General features: G+C 45.3%; 1 protein-coding gene across 6 annotated transcripts in view; it reads left to right on the top strand.

Annotated features, from left to right (window-relative positions):
• Nucleotides 1-14,438, top strand: part of MAP2K4 (mitogen-activated protein kinase kinase 4) — a 168,274-nt gene that overhangs the window by 130,708 nt on the left and 23,128 nt on the right. For all 6 annotated transcript variants that reach the window (XM_029912140.1, XM_026654640.2, XM_026654642.2 and 3 more), the window contains 2 exons: nucleotides 1,138-1,189; nucleotides 2,754-2,881. In XM_029912140.1, the coding sequence (XP_029768000.1) occupies nucleotides 1,138-1,189; nucleotides 2,754-2,881 (180 nt within the window). The remainder of the gene's footprint in view (nucleotides 1-1,137; nucleotides 1,190-2,753; nucleotides 2,882-14,438) is intronic.

Here is a 14,438-nt window from a genome sequence, read left to right as displayed (position 1 = left end):
CAGGGACAGGTTGTCTAGCCCCCATGTTAGCTCTTAACCATACTGTCCTGCTTTCTTCCTGCATACCACAGTTCCCCACTAGCCTTTGCAAAGTACTACTTTCCCACTGTGTTGCAAAATCATTTATAATAGCAGAGCTAAGGTGGGGAGTAAGTAGTAAAGACCTCTATACGTAAACAGACCAGCTGTCAAAAGCCACGCCTCTTGGGACATTATGATTGGTTGGGGAAAATGCAATTCTATGACTTGTCTAAAGAACAGTTTCTGATTGGCTCAGCCAAGAGGCATAGCTTGTCCAAGGCTGACTGTCCTGGAGTTACTGGCTACTGTTGGCAGCTGCCGGGGTAAGTGCCTTTCTTCTGTCTCTGCCTCTTGGTCAGTGACACAGGCTTTCTTCCTTTCCTTTTGTTTTAAAACTTTTCTGCAGTTTATCTGAGTTTATTTTCTTTTTGTTTCTGTAACAGGCTGAACAGCTTTTGCTTTTCTTGGCTGTTCTACAGCCTCTCTCACTTTGTGTTGTATTAAAACCTACCCCACTTTATTTTCTCTAAAACACATGTTCTGTTACTAATATTTAATACCTATATTTCTAAACAACCTAAGTGCATAACATTCTTTTCTAAAAATGCATGTTCTATTTCTAATATTTAATGCCTTTATTTAAAAAAAATACATGCAATATACAAAAAGGCCTGTTAACATATATATGTTGTAACAATTTATTCCTCTGTTTACTAAACTTTATTTAAAATGTGTAAAAAGCCTATTTTTTTCTTAAAATCTTTAAAATGGCTGTAAATGTGAAAAAGCACACACATAGGCAGTCCTAATGCTCCCCATAAAAATTCAAATGGCCACTATTGCAAAAGTGTATATGTCCAAAAATGAGATTGGAGAGTGGGCGTACACCAAAAACGGGGTGTGGAAACCTGTCAAAATTTATATGGTGATGACAGATATAGAGGTCTTTACTTTACATTGTTTTCCTTCAGACACTCAAGATTCCTCTTTATTGTTCTGGCTCATGTTGTTTAATGTTTATTGTTCTGTCTCATGTTGCTCACATAGTTTAATAGTCACAGGAATCTCATTGCAGTAACTTATTTTTCATCCATAAAATCTCCTCTTTTCTCCTAGACTGTGAAAGCACTAAACCACTTAAAAGAAAACTTGAAAATCATTCACAGAGGTAAGTTTGTAGGTTTCTCTTCTGCAACGGAATTATCAATTATTTTTCCTCTTAACTACAAAAAATTAATTTCACAGAATTTCATGGTTAGTCCCTATTTTAAGTAAAAGTATAATTGTGAAGAAGTGGATTGTAGCCCACGAAAGCTTATGCTCTAATAAATTTGTTAGTCTCTAAGGTGCCACAAGTACTCCTGTTCTTTTTGCGGATACAGACTAACACGGCTGCTACTCTGAAACGTATAATTGTGAATTATCATTAAAATTAGTTTTATAAATATATCAAATACTTTAAATTCCTAGTATTTTGTTTGTGAAGGTTTCAATCATTTTTCCATTCTCCCTTAACATCTGAAGTGTGTAAATGCAGATAATGAGAACATACATCTATACAGAGTGCCTTTCATCTCAAAGGCGCCATAGTGTTTTACAAATTATATGATACTAATCTGTCATCTGCGAACTTGCTGAGGGTGCAAGCCATCCCATCCTCCAGATCATTAATAAAGATGTTGAACAAAACTGGCCCCAGGACCAACCCCTGGGGCACTCCACTTGATACCAGCTGCCAACTAGACATCGAGCCGTTGATCACTACCCGTTGAGTCCGATGATCTAGTCAGCTTTCTATCCACCTTGTAGTCCATTCTTCCAATCCATACTTTTTTAACTTGCTGGCAAGAATACTGTGGGAGACCATATCAAGACCTTTGCTAAAGTCAAGGTATATCACATCCACTGCTTTCCCCATATCCACAGAGCCAGTTATCTCATCATAGAAGGTAATCAGGTTGGTCAGGCATGACTTGCCCTTGGTGAATGTACTGCTCAGCCTATATGGGCTGTGAAGTGTGTGGCCCTCTTGTACACATGCTGTAAAAAACCTTGGATGTGGCATGCCACAACCTTAGCTGCCACTAAACACAGTTTTTTTGCTAATTAAGAGCCAAACACGGTGACTAATGAGGCGTCTTCAGAAGGAACTTCAGAACCAGGACAGTCTCTGTATCTCCTCCTGCCTTCCCAGCCACTGCTCCCAACATAAATTGCCAGACATCTCTGTGATGGGGCTATGAGACAGTGATAGCTACTGCATTTGGGAAATATGTGATGACATCACCATTGAACATCAATGTTAAGAGGCAGAGTTGACACTAAGGTCTCGTCTATACTACCCGCCTGAATCGGCGGGTAGAAATCGACCTCTCGGGGATCGATTTATCGCTTCCCGTCGGGACGCGACAATCGATTCCCGAATCGGCGCTCTAACGCCACCAGCGGAGGTGGTAGTAAGCGCCGCCGACAAAAAGCCGCAGAAGTCGATTTTGCCGCCGTCCTCACAACGGGGTAAGTCGGCTGTGATACATCGAATTCAGCTACGCTATTCACGTAGCTGAATTTGCGTATCTTAAATCGACTCCCCCCTGTAGTGTAGATGTACCCTGAGTGTTCAACCTTAGCTCTGATTTTCTAATGTCTGTGTCTGTCACTGCGCAGCCATGTGGCTGTTGAAATGGAGATCGCCAGCCACGACTTACCTGTTTCTCTCTTTCTTTCACTCACAGATATCAAACCTTCCAATATTCTTCTGGACAGAAATGGGAATATTAAACTTTGTGACTTTGGCATTAGTGGACAACTCGTGGACTCCATCGCAAAAACAAGAGATGCTGGGTGCAGACCATACATGGCAGTAAGTGGGATCTGACAGTGTTGTCAAGGGAGCTGGGATGGGCACGGGATATGGAGCCTTTTTCCTTCTAGCTCAGGCTAAAGTGAGGCCCAGCTCACTAGTGATTCCCACCCATTGGCTGAGTTGTGCCTCAGTTGAGTTCCCCAGGGGCGGGCATCCACATACCAGAAATAACAATCGCAAATCTAGAACGATCTGTCCTGCTGGCAGCCTCAATAGGGACGCCAAGGACAAAACAGGCCACAGAGATTGGGCTCCCTTCTGACCCTGAAGGTGAGACTCAAAGCACATCTGCCAGCTTACACTGCTGCTGTCTGGGCTGGCTGTTGTTGTTCTGGGACAAAGCGAGAACTTCATGCTCCAGCATCTTCAACCAGGACCAAATTTGCATATGAAAATAAACAGCATGGCACAGAGAAGGAAACTCAGCAGGAAGTGTTTTTGTGTCTATAATGAACGTGTTTTTGTGAGGTTCTGTCATAATTAATACAAAGCAAAATCTTTCATAAGTATTGTGATTCAGTCAAACAGCCAAATTTCCAAATCGTACCCGGAAGATACAATTCTGGGGAGCAGCTGAATGAAAATGGCTCCATCTGTGTAGCAGTTTTTGAAGAGTCATTTCATTCCACCATTGTGATTTTCAAAGCAGTCAGTGGATTTAGGGACTTTTTCCGTTCCCTGGGCTGCTCTGAAAATCTCAATCCATATTTTTATTTGAACTATGGGCTTGGGGGTTGGTTATGTGCATAGCTATTGCTCTTCTGAAATGAATGTAACACAGCCCAAGGGTCACACACAACTTTGCCTGCTTGTCTTTAAGCATTTTGAAAAAGCTCTTTCTTTAAATCTCTTCTTCTGAGCGAGTCAGAAGGCAAGGATTTACATACAGTAGTGACTGAGGATTACACTGAAAGGAGGTTGCCTCAGCCAATCAGAATGTGGGGCTGTTCCTGATCCAAGTCTGACCATTTATTTACCCCCCAACTATTTGTCTCCCCTTCCTGCCTATTTATAAATCTCTTGAATGATACCATTGCTAGTATTGATCCCTGTGGTACACTCCATTATTAAACCCTGTCATCTTGGCCATCACTGCTACTTTTGATTCCATACTGCATCCTTTCACCACACTGAATCCAGTGGGCTTCACACTGTGCTTTCTTGCAGTCATTCTTTGTCTAAATTAATTGTGTCCACTCGTTCATCCTCTTCCACCATCTCCTGGCATTCTGCACAGGTCACTGCTACCGAAGTTGTGCTGGTTTGTCCCTCTCGTTTTATACCCGGCTAGCTGTTCCGTAACTTGTTCTGTAATTATTTTCTCATCTCTTTTTTGTTATGTTGAAGTCAGTGGGCTTTTTTTTTACTTTTAAAGGTGGGTACAATGTTAGCGTAATCCAGGCCTCTGGTTTGGTCACTCTTGTTAAAGATATAAGGCATGTTTGTTGTATCTCTGCTGCCTCAGTTCCTTTATAACTCATGGACGGCTGGATGGATTCCGTACTCCTTCTCTCTCATCACTAGGTATGTTGGGAAGGATTCACATACACTTCTGTGTTCTTTGTCTAGCTCTCTCGGATCAGGTCAGGACGGAAGTTTCACATTTGTTGACTTTTTAAATGAGACAAAATGATTGACTATAGTTTGCATTGTTAAGAGCTTTCACGTGGTGTGTAATTTGGGGGAGAGGCCAGCATGCTGGCATTGGGTGTGGCATGCTGGCACCTTTCCTTGTAGTCACTTGGTTCAGTGACCGTTTGCTGAGGGGAAGGGGGAGTGTAATGGAAACGTCAGGAATTTGGGCTGCATAGCCAATGTTCTGCATGATGGTAGAGGTGGGTTTACAATCATGCTCCTTAGCCTAGGCAGAGTTCAGGATCTGTGAGTGTTTCTGTGATCAAGCCTGTACTTCAGGGACTTGTAATTGGGAGCGGGTGTGCCAGCTCACATTTCATTCCTTTTTCCTTGTGGAAGGTAATTTAATGTAGAGCAACTGCAAGGCACTAGACTGCATCTCTGGAGACTGATGTCCTGTAGATGTCAACTAAGTGGGTACAACAGGGGCCACAGCAATGTAAGCTTTCCCCAGAGGAGCCCTTTCTGAAGGTGGGAAGATGTTAGTTTCCACTTCCCACTCAGTCCTTGGTTTCTCTGCCAATTTTGGCCATTTTTGTGTTGTGGGCACCTGACCACAGGGGGAGGGAAGGACTGACACAGTCCTATGCATTGGAACTAGGCCCCTGAAGAGCCAATGGACGTAACAACACTGGATGGCTACTGACGTTGACTGCTCGTGAGCCAGTGCTTTAGTGAGCAAGACTCCCTGTCTCATTATTAACCAGAGGCACTTGTTTTTTAAATTAAATTGTACAGGATTGAGGCTCTAAGGGCTAGATCCTCCTGTGGTGTCAGCCAGCCTAGTAGGTCCCTTGAAGTTAGCAGAGACATGTTGATTTACACCAGCAGAGGATCTGGGTCTGAGTTTCCAGTGCTGAAAAGGATTCTTTGCTTCTGTCTCTTTGCCTTTCCATGTGGCCATTGTATTGAAATGGAAAACACGCTCTTGTCACGAGCAGAAACTTGTGTTTTGTTCTTACTTCTAGAAGAAAACCACATAGGAAATGTAAAACAAAGGAACAGTGGGCATCCAAATAGAGGCCCTTGAGGTTGCAGAGTTGAGACTTCATCTAGAGTGGTTCAGTTTGCAGCATGTTTCCATGAGTAGTGCGTCGAGGTGGGCTGAGCTAAGAGCCCCCCATCATCACCAGGCCTCACTCTGCCTTTAGCCCTCAAGCTTTCCAGTGCTGGGTCTCCCTTTCCTCTCCCTTGCTCTCATTTTCTGTGCGCATTGCTCTGTTTACATTTGCCCAGGAGAGCTCTCTTTGGCCTCCCCTCCTGGGGTGTTCATTGTCTTGCCCCTTGGAGTATTAAAATGAGCCCTATTCTCTTGTCAGTCGCAACAGAGCGCAGGGGTGCCTGGGCCATTCAACCTGGGATAAAAAGGTAAAGGGGCCACAATCAGTGCTTGGGGAAGAGTATCTGTCTGGGTTAGCTCCCTTTGTGCCCCTCAGGCACCATTCCCTGCTAGGGATTGCCCTGGTGTGGAGAGATGGGGCCAGTCTAGCCAGCTAATACACCACCTTCCCCATGGGCTCTGACTCACAGGTCAGGTTGGGGAGTGGCTGCACTACAGTGTATGTGGGCCCTAGGGCATCACTGCCAGATGGCACAAATTAGAGTAGTACCCAGGCAGCTGTAGTCTATGCGTGGGCTGGAACTGGAACAGTTTGGCTTTCTGTTGCCCCACTTTTTCCTGCCCTTTCATGAGTTGCCTGGGGGTCTATGTGATGGGAAGCTGTTCTTTGCTAGTAGCTTCCCTAGGCTCGAGCTCCTGTCCTTCTCGTGCTGGGATACCCAGCCTGACAGGGAGGCAGGTGATGGAGCAACCAGACTTCTCTCCTTCCACCCCAGTGATGCAGCAGGCCTCAGGGAAAGAATAGCAGCTGCTCAGAGCACTCTGGGCTCACTCTGGAACTGCTCCTGGGTTTCAGAGACAGGCAGCTAGGGAGGCAGTGCCCCATGCTGCTTTTCCTGTTGATTTGTCCCCTTTGAGGACTGTAGTTTAGAGTCTTGAGGGCCACAGTTCAAAACCCCATTCTTAAAGGGAACAAAGACATGGTTTTCTTAATTCCAGTGAAACAATCCTATAGCAATCCTATATCAAGTATGAATTCTTGACAGACTGATCCAGTCATCGCACTTCTGTTGAGAGGGAGGGTTTTTGACACCTGAATTAAGGTGGTGTTCATTTCTTCTTGCAAAGCTATCAAGGTCAGGGGACGTGCAAGGGGATAGCTGCACAGCAACAGATTTTGCAACAAGGGGGCAGGTGTAGCAATGTGAGAGGGAGCGACCTGGCTGGGGATGTGGATACAAAGCTGATTTTCTGCAGTTGGAAGTTGTATCTGTGACTTATCACATGCCCTTTGCTTTTGCCAACTAGTCTACACTATTAGACACTGCAGTGCAAGACGCATCAGAAATACCCCTGAGAGATAAATGAGACTAGGATTCATTACCTCTGTCTGGAGCAACTCATTTCTCCCCCAACAAGGGAAATCTTCCTGACCATGTGGAAGCTCTGTCACTGCATTCAAATAGCTAACACTCTGGGTATGACAGAGTTCAGCACAAGCACTGAAAGGGGGAATTCCTAAGACTAGTAACAATGCTGCCTCTGTACTGTGCTTCACGTGAATCTCCATGTGCATGTACGTGGGAGAGACTTCATGGTGTCTGAGCTCTGCGATCCATTTGTACAGACAGAGCAGCAGCATTGGCTGCAGCGAGACTCTATATTTGATCTGCAGCAGCTTCACACTCCTGATTTGATGACCAGGTTCTCTTTGGGCTCAGTTGTTCACTTAACAGAGCAGTCAGGCTGTTTCTTGATCGTACATCATACAGTTAAATCCCTTCAGATGCTTTGGAATTAAATGATTGTTATTTCTCTGAAGTTGGGCAGCCAGAAATAGCTTTATGATTAAGTAAATGTGTTTTAGCAGGAACTAAGACACGTGCAAATAGCCTCAGAGGGAGACATCCCAGTCCGAGTTTCATGGCATGGTTCCATGCGTCTGACACAAGCAGCGTAGAGAATAACTCAAGAGATTCCTGAGCTCTGAGCAAACCGTTTCTGTCAAAGGCATGCTGGTGATGTCACCCGCATACTTCAGTGGTTTAGGCTGAGAACATACCTCTGCTTACTCATTCATAAGCTAAAAATGTTGATGAGGTTAGCCCAGCGTGGGACCTCTCCTGTCTAAACTTAGCTCATTACATCACTTGGTGCATAGCCCACATTGAACAGCTTCCACTGCAGACAGTTAGGTCATGTCTGCACTTCAGTTGCCCCACATCTCTCTTTCTGGGGAAGAAAGCAGGAACGTTGTTTCCATCCTGTACATTTACACACCTGGCTGTGGAGAGAATTTATACAAAACGAGCAAGATCTGTGACCAGCCACATGTGTAAGCAGGCCATTCAGCCCAAAGTGCCTTATCACTTAGGGCAAGGGGTGATCTTTGCAGAGAAAAGACATTTCTCTGTCACTGGGAGTCAGGTGCAGAGTGTTTAAAAATTGGCTCCTAAGGACAGCTCCTCTACAAAGGCACTGCAAGTCAATAAACAGAGCCTATATTATTACGTGAACAGGAAGTATAGAGTTCTGATATAATTCACATTCCTTTTATGTGAATTAAGGCTGGGAAACAACCCAGCAGCATCCACATGATGTAGGCACATGGGTCCGTGCAGTTCCAGCTCCCAAACTGGCGGGACAATGACTGAGCCCAGATGAGCTGTTATTCACTGATCCGTAGGCAGTAGGAGGTTACATCTAAATACTGAGGTCATGGAGCACATGTTAGTGGGGATATTCACTACTGGTGAAGGTTCCTAAAGGGGAATAATGCCAGATTCAAAACCACAAATAGTGGGACATAAGGATTAACCCCACAGGAACATTGGCATTACACAGAGGGCAGGATTAAGGGTACCTGGGCATGGCCTTGGTTACTATGGCTGGCTAGGGTTGGTTTCCTGGCCGAATGAGAGAGCACGTGTGAGTGTGTGTGTGTGCGAGAGAGGGTGATGGATGTAGGTACATGCCTTTATGCTGTAGTTATTGGGTTAGTGGCTTTGAGTTTTTCATTGCTGTCCCTCAGCCACCTGAACTGGTTTCACAAAGTGGCTTTTATCATTGGATTGGCCTGTTCTTAAAAAAAAAAAATATTGAAAATAGAGGGATGCAGAGAGTCGGTGTCAGGGAGACTTGACAGGGATCTCTGCAGGGAGGCTCCCCTCCTGTACAGGTGAGTTTACCTTGTGCAAGGTCGGTGTGTACCTGTTGTGTGTACAAAGACGGGTGAAGCTAGGCTGGCGCCAAGGAGCTGTACAGCTCCACCAAGTGAATTGCATCAACCCAACTGGCCCCCGAGATGGGCCTCTGTGACGTCCTCACCCCATGGAAGCCTGCTTGCTGGGTGACGTCAAGGGATGCAAGGCTCTAGGAAGTCACTGCCTCAGCACAACCTCAGGTACTGGGCTACATGACAGCTCCCAGCCCCCTGCAATCATAGATTCATAGATTCTAAGACTGGAAGGAACCTCGAGAGATCATTGAGTCCAGTCCCCTGCCCTCATGGCAGAACCAAATACTGGCTAGACCATCCCTGATAGACATTTATCTAGCCTACTCTTAAATATCTCCAGAGATGGAGATTCCACAACTTCCCTAGGCAATTTATTCCAGTGTTTAACCACCCTGACAGTGAGGAACTTTTTCCTAATGTCCAACCTAAACCTAGCTAGCTAGCTGGGGCTGTGTTAAGCTCTGTAAAGTCATTGGCGCATCACACCTCTGACTGCTGGGCTAATGTGTCAGTAGTGGCCATGGCTGTGATGATGTCACTGCCGCACCACAGTCTGGCTTGCTGGGCTGCTGTCCAGGCACTCAGGGCTCTGTAAAGGATAGCTAGCTCAGGTAACGTGAAGGCATACATCTCTCTTAAACTTAAGCTTACTTCTGAAACTTCTCTTTGATAAGCTAAAAAGATCGAGCTCCTTACATCTCTTACTCAGGTGGGTTTTCCAGACCTAGAATCATTCATGTGGATCTTTCCTGAACCCTTTCCAATTGTTAAACATCTTTTCTAAAATGTGCACACTAGAATGAGGCTACGTCTTCACTACCCGCCGATCCGGCGGGTAGCAATCGGTCTATCGGGGATCGACTTACCGCGTCTAGTGAAGACACGGTAAAATCGATTCCTGATCGCTCTGCCGTCAACTCCGGAAATCCACCTCGGCAAGAGGCGGCAGCGGAGTCGGCGGCAGCGCGGCAGCGGTCGACTTTCCCGCGTCCTCACCGCCAGGTAAGCCGACCTAAAATACGCAACTTCAGCTACGGTATTCACGTAGCTGAAGTTGCGTATCTTAGGTCGGACCCCGGCTGTAGTGTAGACCCAGCCTTAGACACGGTATATGGCAGTGGTCTCACCAGTGCCATATACAGAGGTGATACTGTCTCCCTACTCCAACTAAATATTCCCTTGTTTATACCTCCAAGGACCGTGTTAGCTCTCTTAGCCACAGCATTGCACTGGGAGCTCATGTTCAGTTATTCACCATGACTCTTAAGTCCCCTTCAGAGTCCTTGCTCTCCACAGTACAGTCCCCCATCCTGACCTACATGTTCTGGAGATATAGTGACAGAGAGCAAGTGTGAAAATCTGGGACGGGTGGGGGGCCCTGGCAGGAGATTGGCTCCTGGATGCCCAGAGGGAGGCAGACGTGCCTGCCCAGAGACAGAAACATAGGCACCAAGGGAACTTTTACTGTAAAGTCTTATGCACCGAGTGAGTTTAGGTTCAGCTGGAGCTTTGTGCATTGCAGCGGTCCCAAAGGCAGGACTTCGGCACCTAAAACAGAATCAAAGGCATCTAGCTCCTTTTGTGCACCCAAGCCTTGGAGGGTATGTCTACACTGCAATTAAACGCCTGCAGCTGGCCCATGTTTGCACTCGGGCTCACATGGCTCAGGCTGCAGGGCTGTAAAATTGCAGTGCAGACATTTAGGCTTGGGCTGGAGCTCAGGCTCTGGGACCCCGTGAGGGGGGAGGGTCCCAGAGCCCAGCTCTAACCTGAGCCTGGACATCTATACCACAATTAAAGAGCCCTATAGCCTGAGCCCCGCAAGCCCGAGGCAGCTGACATGGGCCAGTTGTGAGTGTTTAATTGCAGTAAAGTCATACCCAGAGTCTAAGTCCCACTGGCTTCCAGTGAGTTCTAGGCTCCTAAGTGCCTAGATCACTTCTGAAAATGGAGCTTAGTTTCCTAAGTCACTTAGTTGCTTTTGAAATTTCAGCCTTTACTTCTTGTAGCAGTGAGTTCAACAAGTTAATTGTATTTTACATGAAATGTTTTCCTTATTGTCAGTATGACATTTGATGCTTTTCAGTTTCATTTAATATCCCCTTGCTTTTGTATTTTGAGATCAAAGCAGTCCCAGTCTTTTCAGGCTCTTTTCCTAAAGAAGTTTTTCCAGGCCAGTAAATCATTTTCTTCTCCTGTCATTGGACCCCTCCCTCTGCTTCTTCTGCAGTCTTTTTGAAATGGAGTGAATAGAACTGAGTGATGCTTGTTACTCCTGGGAGAATTCTGCACCAAAAAATTAAAAATTCTACACACAATATTTTAAAATTCTGCAAATTTTATTTGTCAAAATAAAACAATATAATCACGCCAGTTTCAATTATTTTGGTAATTATTTCAAAATACCTGTCAGCAAGTATGTCTGTAACAATACAGACAATGAAAAAGATTCCCCAAGGAGCAGAGAGCTAAAGAAACCCCTACGACAACTCAGTCCCAGTTTTTCTGTTATGCTTTCGTTGGGCGCCTCAGTCTGGATGTGTCACACGTGCCAGCTGGGCACATCTTGGGGGAAAACTCTGCCCCTCGGTCTTTTAGTTGATTCTCATTTTTTTACTCTGCCCCCATAGGGTCACTATACAGAGGTTCGCAAATAGAGGACACTACCGAGGGCAGGAGGAGCTGTAGGGGGTAAAGTTGGGGGGTGCTGGAGGGAGTGTGTGTGTACTGGGAGGGATATTTTGGTGACGCAGGAGGAGGTATTTGGGGGACCCCTGGCCCAGACACCTGCACACCCTCCCCCAGAGTCCAGCCGTGGGACACCCCCGACCCAGATGCCCACAACCCTTCTCCCCAGAGCCCAGTTGCGGGGCCAGACACTTGTACGCCCCCCCTCCAAGCCCAGGGATCCAGACAGAGAGACAGCCTGATGCTGGATCTCAGGCTTGTATTGAATTTCCTGCACACTGTCTCCTTCCTTCAGGGCCTGCAGGGAACTTTAGCTGTTGGGAACCCTCCAACTCCTCCCCCTGGAAGTGACCTCTGTTTGCAAGCTGGGGAGCCAGGCTCTCCGGGGTCCAGCAGCCCCTAGTGGTGGCCAGCTGCTCTGGAGCACCAATTGTGTGGGGGGAAAATGAAATTCTGCACAGAACATTAATTCTGCACAAATTCTGCATTGCACAGTGGCGCAGAATTCCCCCAGGAGTAGCTTGTGTACTGTTGGCTATGAAACTGGTGTGCCTTAACCTTATCAGCTAGATGAGGCATTGGCTCAGGGGAACTTGAAACTGAGCACAAGAATCAACATGATGGCATACTGTGGATTTACATAAAGGCATTGATCTGCCCACAGTGACACCCAAGTGTCTTTCTAGTAAGAAGAACCCAGTAAGGTGTATGATCAGTGAAAATTCTTCCTTCCAGCATGCATTATGCTGCCTTTGTTAACACTGATTTTCACCTACACTCATGTTGCCCAATCACCCAACACGTTAGGTTCCTCTGAAGTTCCTAGCTGTCTGTTCTAGTCCCAATCGACTGAAATAATATTGCACTGTCTACTTATTTTGCCAGCTCACTGCTCCCCACTTTTCCAGATCATTAATAAATAAACTTTGCTTTGGGGCACCTACTTCCTACTCCGTTTAGTCTCCAGTTTTCCTTGTTAAAGAAAGTTTTATGTGAGAAGTTTCTTACAGGAACAATGCATGGCTCAGCTTTAAAATAGTCCAGTATAATGATGTTGCATTTGCATGAAGAGTGGGTGCTAGCATTTTTCCTAGACGCCCTGGCTAAACAACACAGTAATTTCCAAAACTAGTTATTTATGGTTCTAAAAACTGTTTTCTTAGACATTGCATAATCCTGCCATCTGCATGTTCAGAACTACTGTCCCCTCTCTTTCTGTGGCTTTAGTCGGGAATCCTTGCAGGAGCTGAGTCATTTGGACAGTGACAAATGCATATCTTCAGTAGTTTCCCTGAAATTTCTCAAATGATGCTGTGATACAAGCGATAAAGCCATGTTAATGGTTAATTCCCAGGGGGCCCTAAATACTTTTGTTTTGACAGTTTCTAAACAGATAAACATTTAGTACAGGATCTGCTGTTAAAATAACAGCATAATGACCTAGCACACAGGCAGATGGGAGGTTGATATCCCGTCTGTGTTAGAGTACTGCAGAGGTCTTGGAACCATTCAGATTGGTGTTTACACCAGGAGAATCCATACTATGGCTTACAGCCAAATAAGGTGCAGATAATTGTACATTGAGACATACAGCAAGCCCCACAAACAGCTGTATCCTGCAGGACTACAGTTCTTGGTATGCGTGCTTCATTTTGATCTGATCATCTGTCAGAATCCTGGAAATCCCCAACCTTCAGTCTGAGCTGTCTTCAGCCATGTGCTAAATGTCTCTGAGAGGGCAGAGGAGGGAGTATCCCAGGGAGGCAGACAGCTTGCATCTCACACCCATCTGCTCCTGTTTTTACAAGGAAAGAAGGGTTAAAATGCACCATTCGCTTACAGATCTGCTCCTGCTTTTAAATGAGTACATTTTAGATCTTTATGGTGACTTCCCTTGCATTTACTATCTGTCAATTTACAATAGCTGGTGGGTTAGGAAGAGAGGTGAGTTTTTTGTGCTATATAAAAAGATTGTTGAATTTACAGTGTGTGCAGTGTAATGTTCCTTGACTGTGTAACCACTAAGAATCAGAAGAACTCACGTTTTGAGGACTGCATTTTCCAATAATATATCTTAATTGCATAGTTATGTGCAACAAACCAACACTTTGTAGAGAGGTGTCTGTAACTTTACAGCTGGGTTACACATACAGATGCATGTGTTTATATAGGCACTTGGTCTGGGAGGAAATGGGGTTGAAGAGGGAGCAACAGCTCTGCTAATTTTGAAGACAGAATGCTAGTCCCTCTTCTGCTTAAATGGAGACTGTCAAATGGCAACAAGGTCTCATTTCAGAAGATATTCCCATGTTTGATGTATCCAAACCCTGCTTCTTTACAGTGTCCATTGGATGACCTCTGCCTCAGCCTTTTCATTTCTTCACTCGCACTTGGCATTGGAAGGATCTCTATGAAGTCATCAGTGTTGTCTTCAGCTCTTTTTCTGGGTCCCTGGAGTGTAACTGCATTGAATCTTATTTCATTGGGAGTCCATATGGGAATTTCCCAGAATCTTTTATCATCCTTATTGAGATACAGTTTATTTTGGCCATTTGACAGCAGTCTTCCATCCAGTTTTCCCTGTAACTGTGCCACAAGTCACTCACTCATTAGAGTAACGTGTGATCTCTTTCTTTCCAGGAGGCTCCTTTTTGGTGTAAGTCTCTTCCATGGCTGTTTGTTTCTCTGTCCTGTAGGGAGAAGAGTGTCTATGACTTTATCACTGTTTCTCTTCTGCTCTTCTTTAATGCCACATTCTTTCATCTTCTAGTTGTTGATTGCAGTTTCAGTTTTCTGTGTCTTTCTGAATCTTTTGGGCTAATGTTCCTAATACCTTCTTGATAAAGTTTTTATTCCTTTTTATCTTTCAGAGATTTTTACTTCTGATCAGGCCTCTCCATGTTTTCCTCCAGAGCAGGGAGCAACTTGAGTTG

This window comes from Terrapene carolina, unplaced genomic scaffold (assembly GCF_002925995.2).
Source record: "Terrapene carolina triunguis isolate 2854851 unplaced genomic scaffold, T_m_triunguis-2.0 Scaffold192, whole genome shotgun sequence".
Taxonomy (NCBI): Eukaryota; Metazoa; Chordata; order Testudines; family Emydidae; genus Terrapene; species Terrapene triunguis.
The sequence above is the reverse complement of the archived record's forward strand: the minus strand, read 5'-3'. Positions and strand labels throughout refer to the sequence as shown.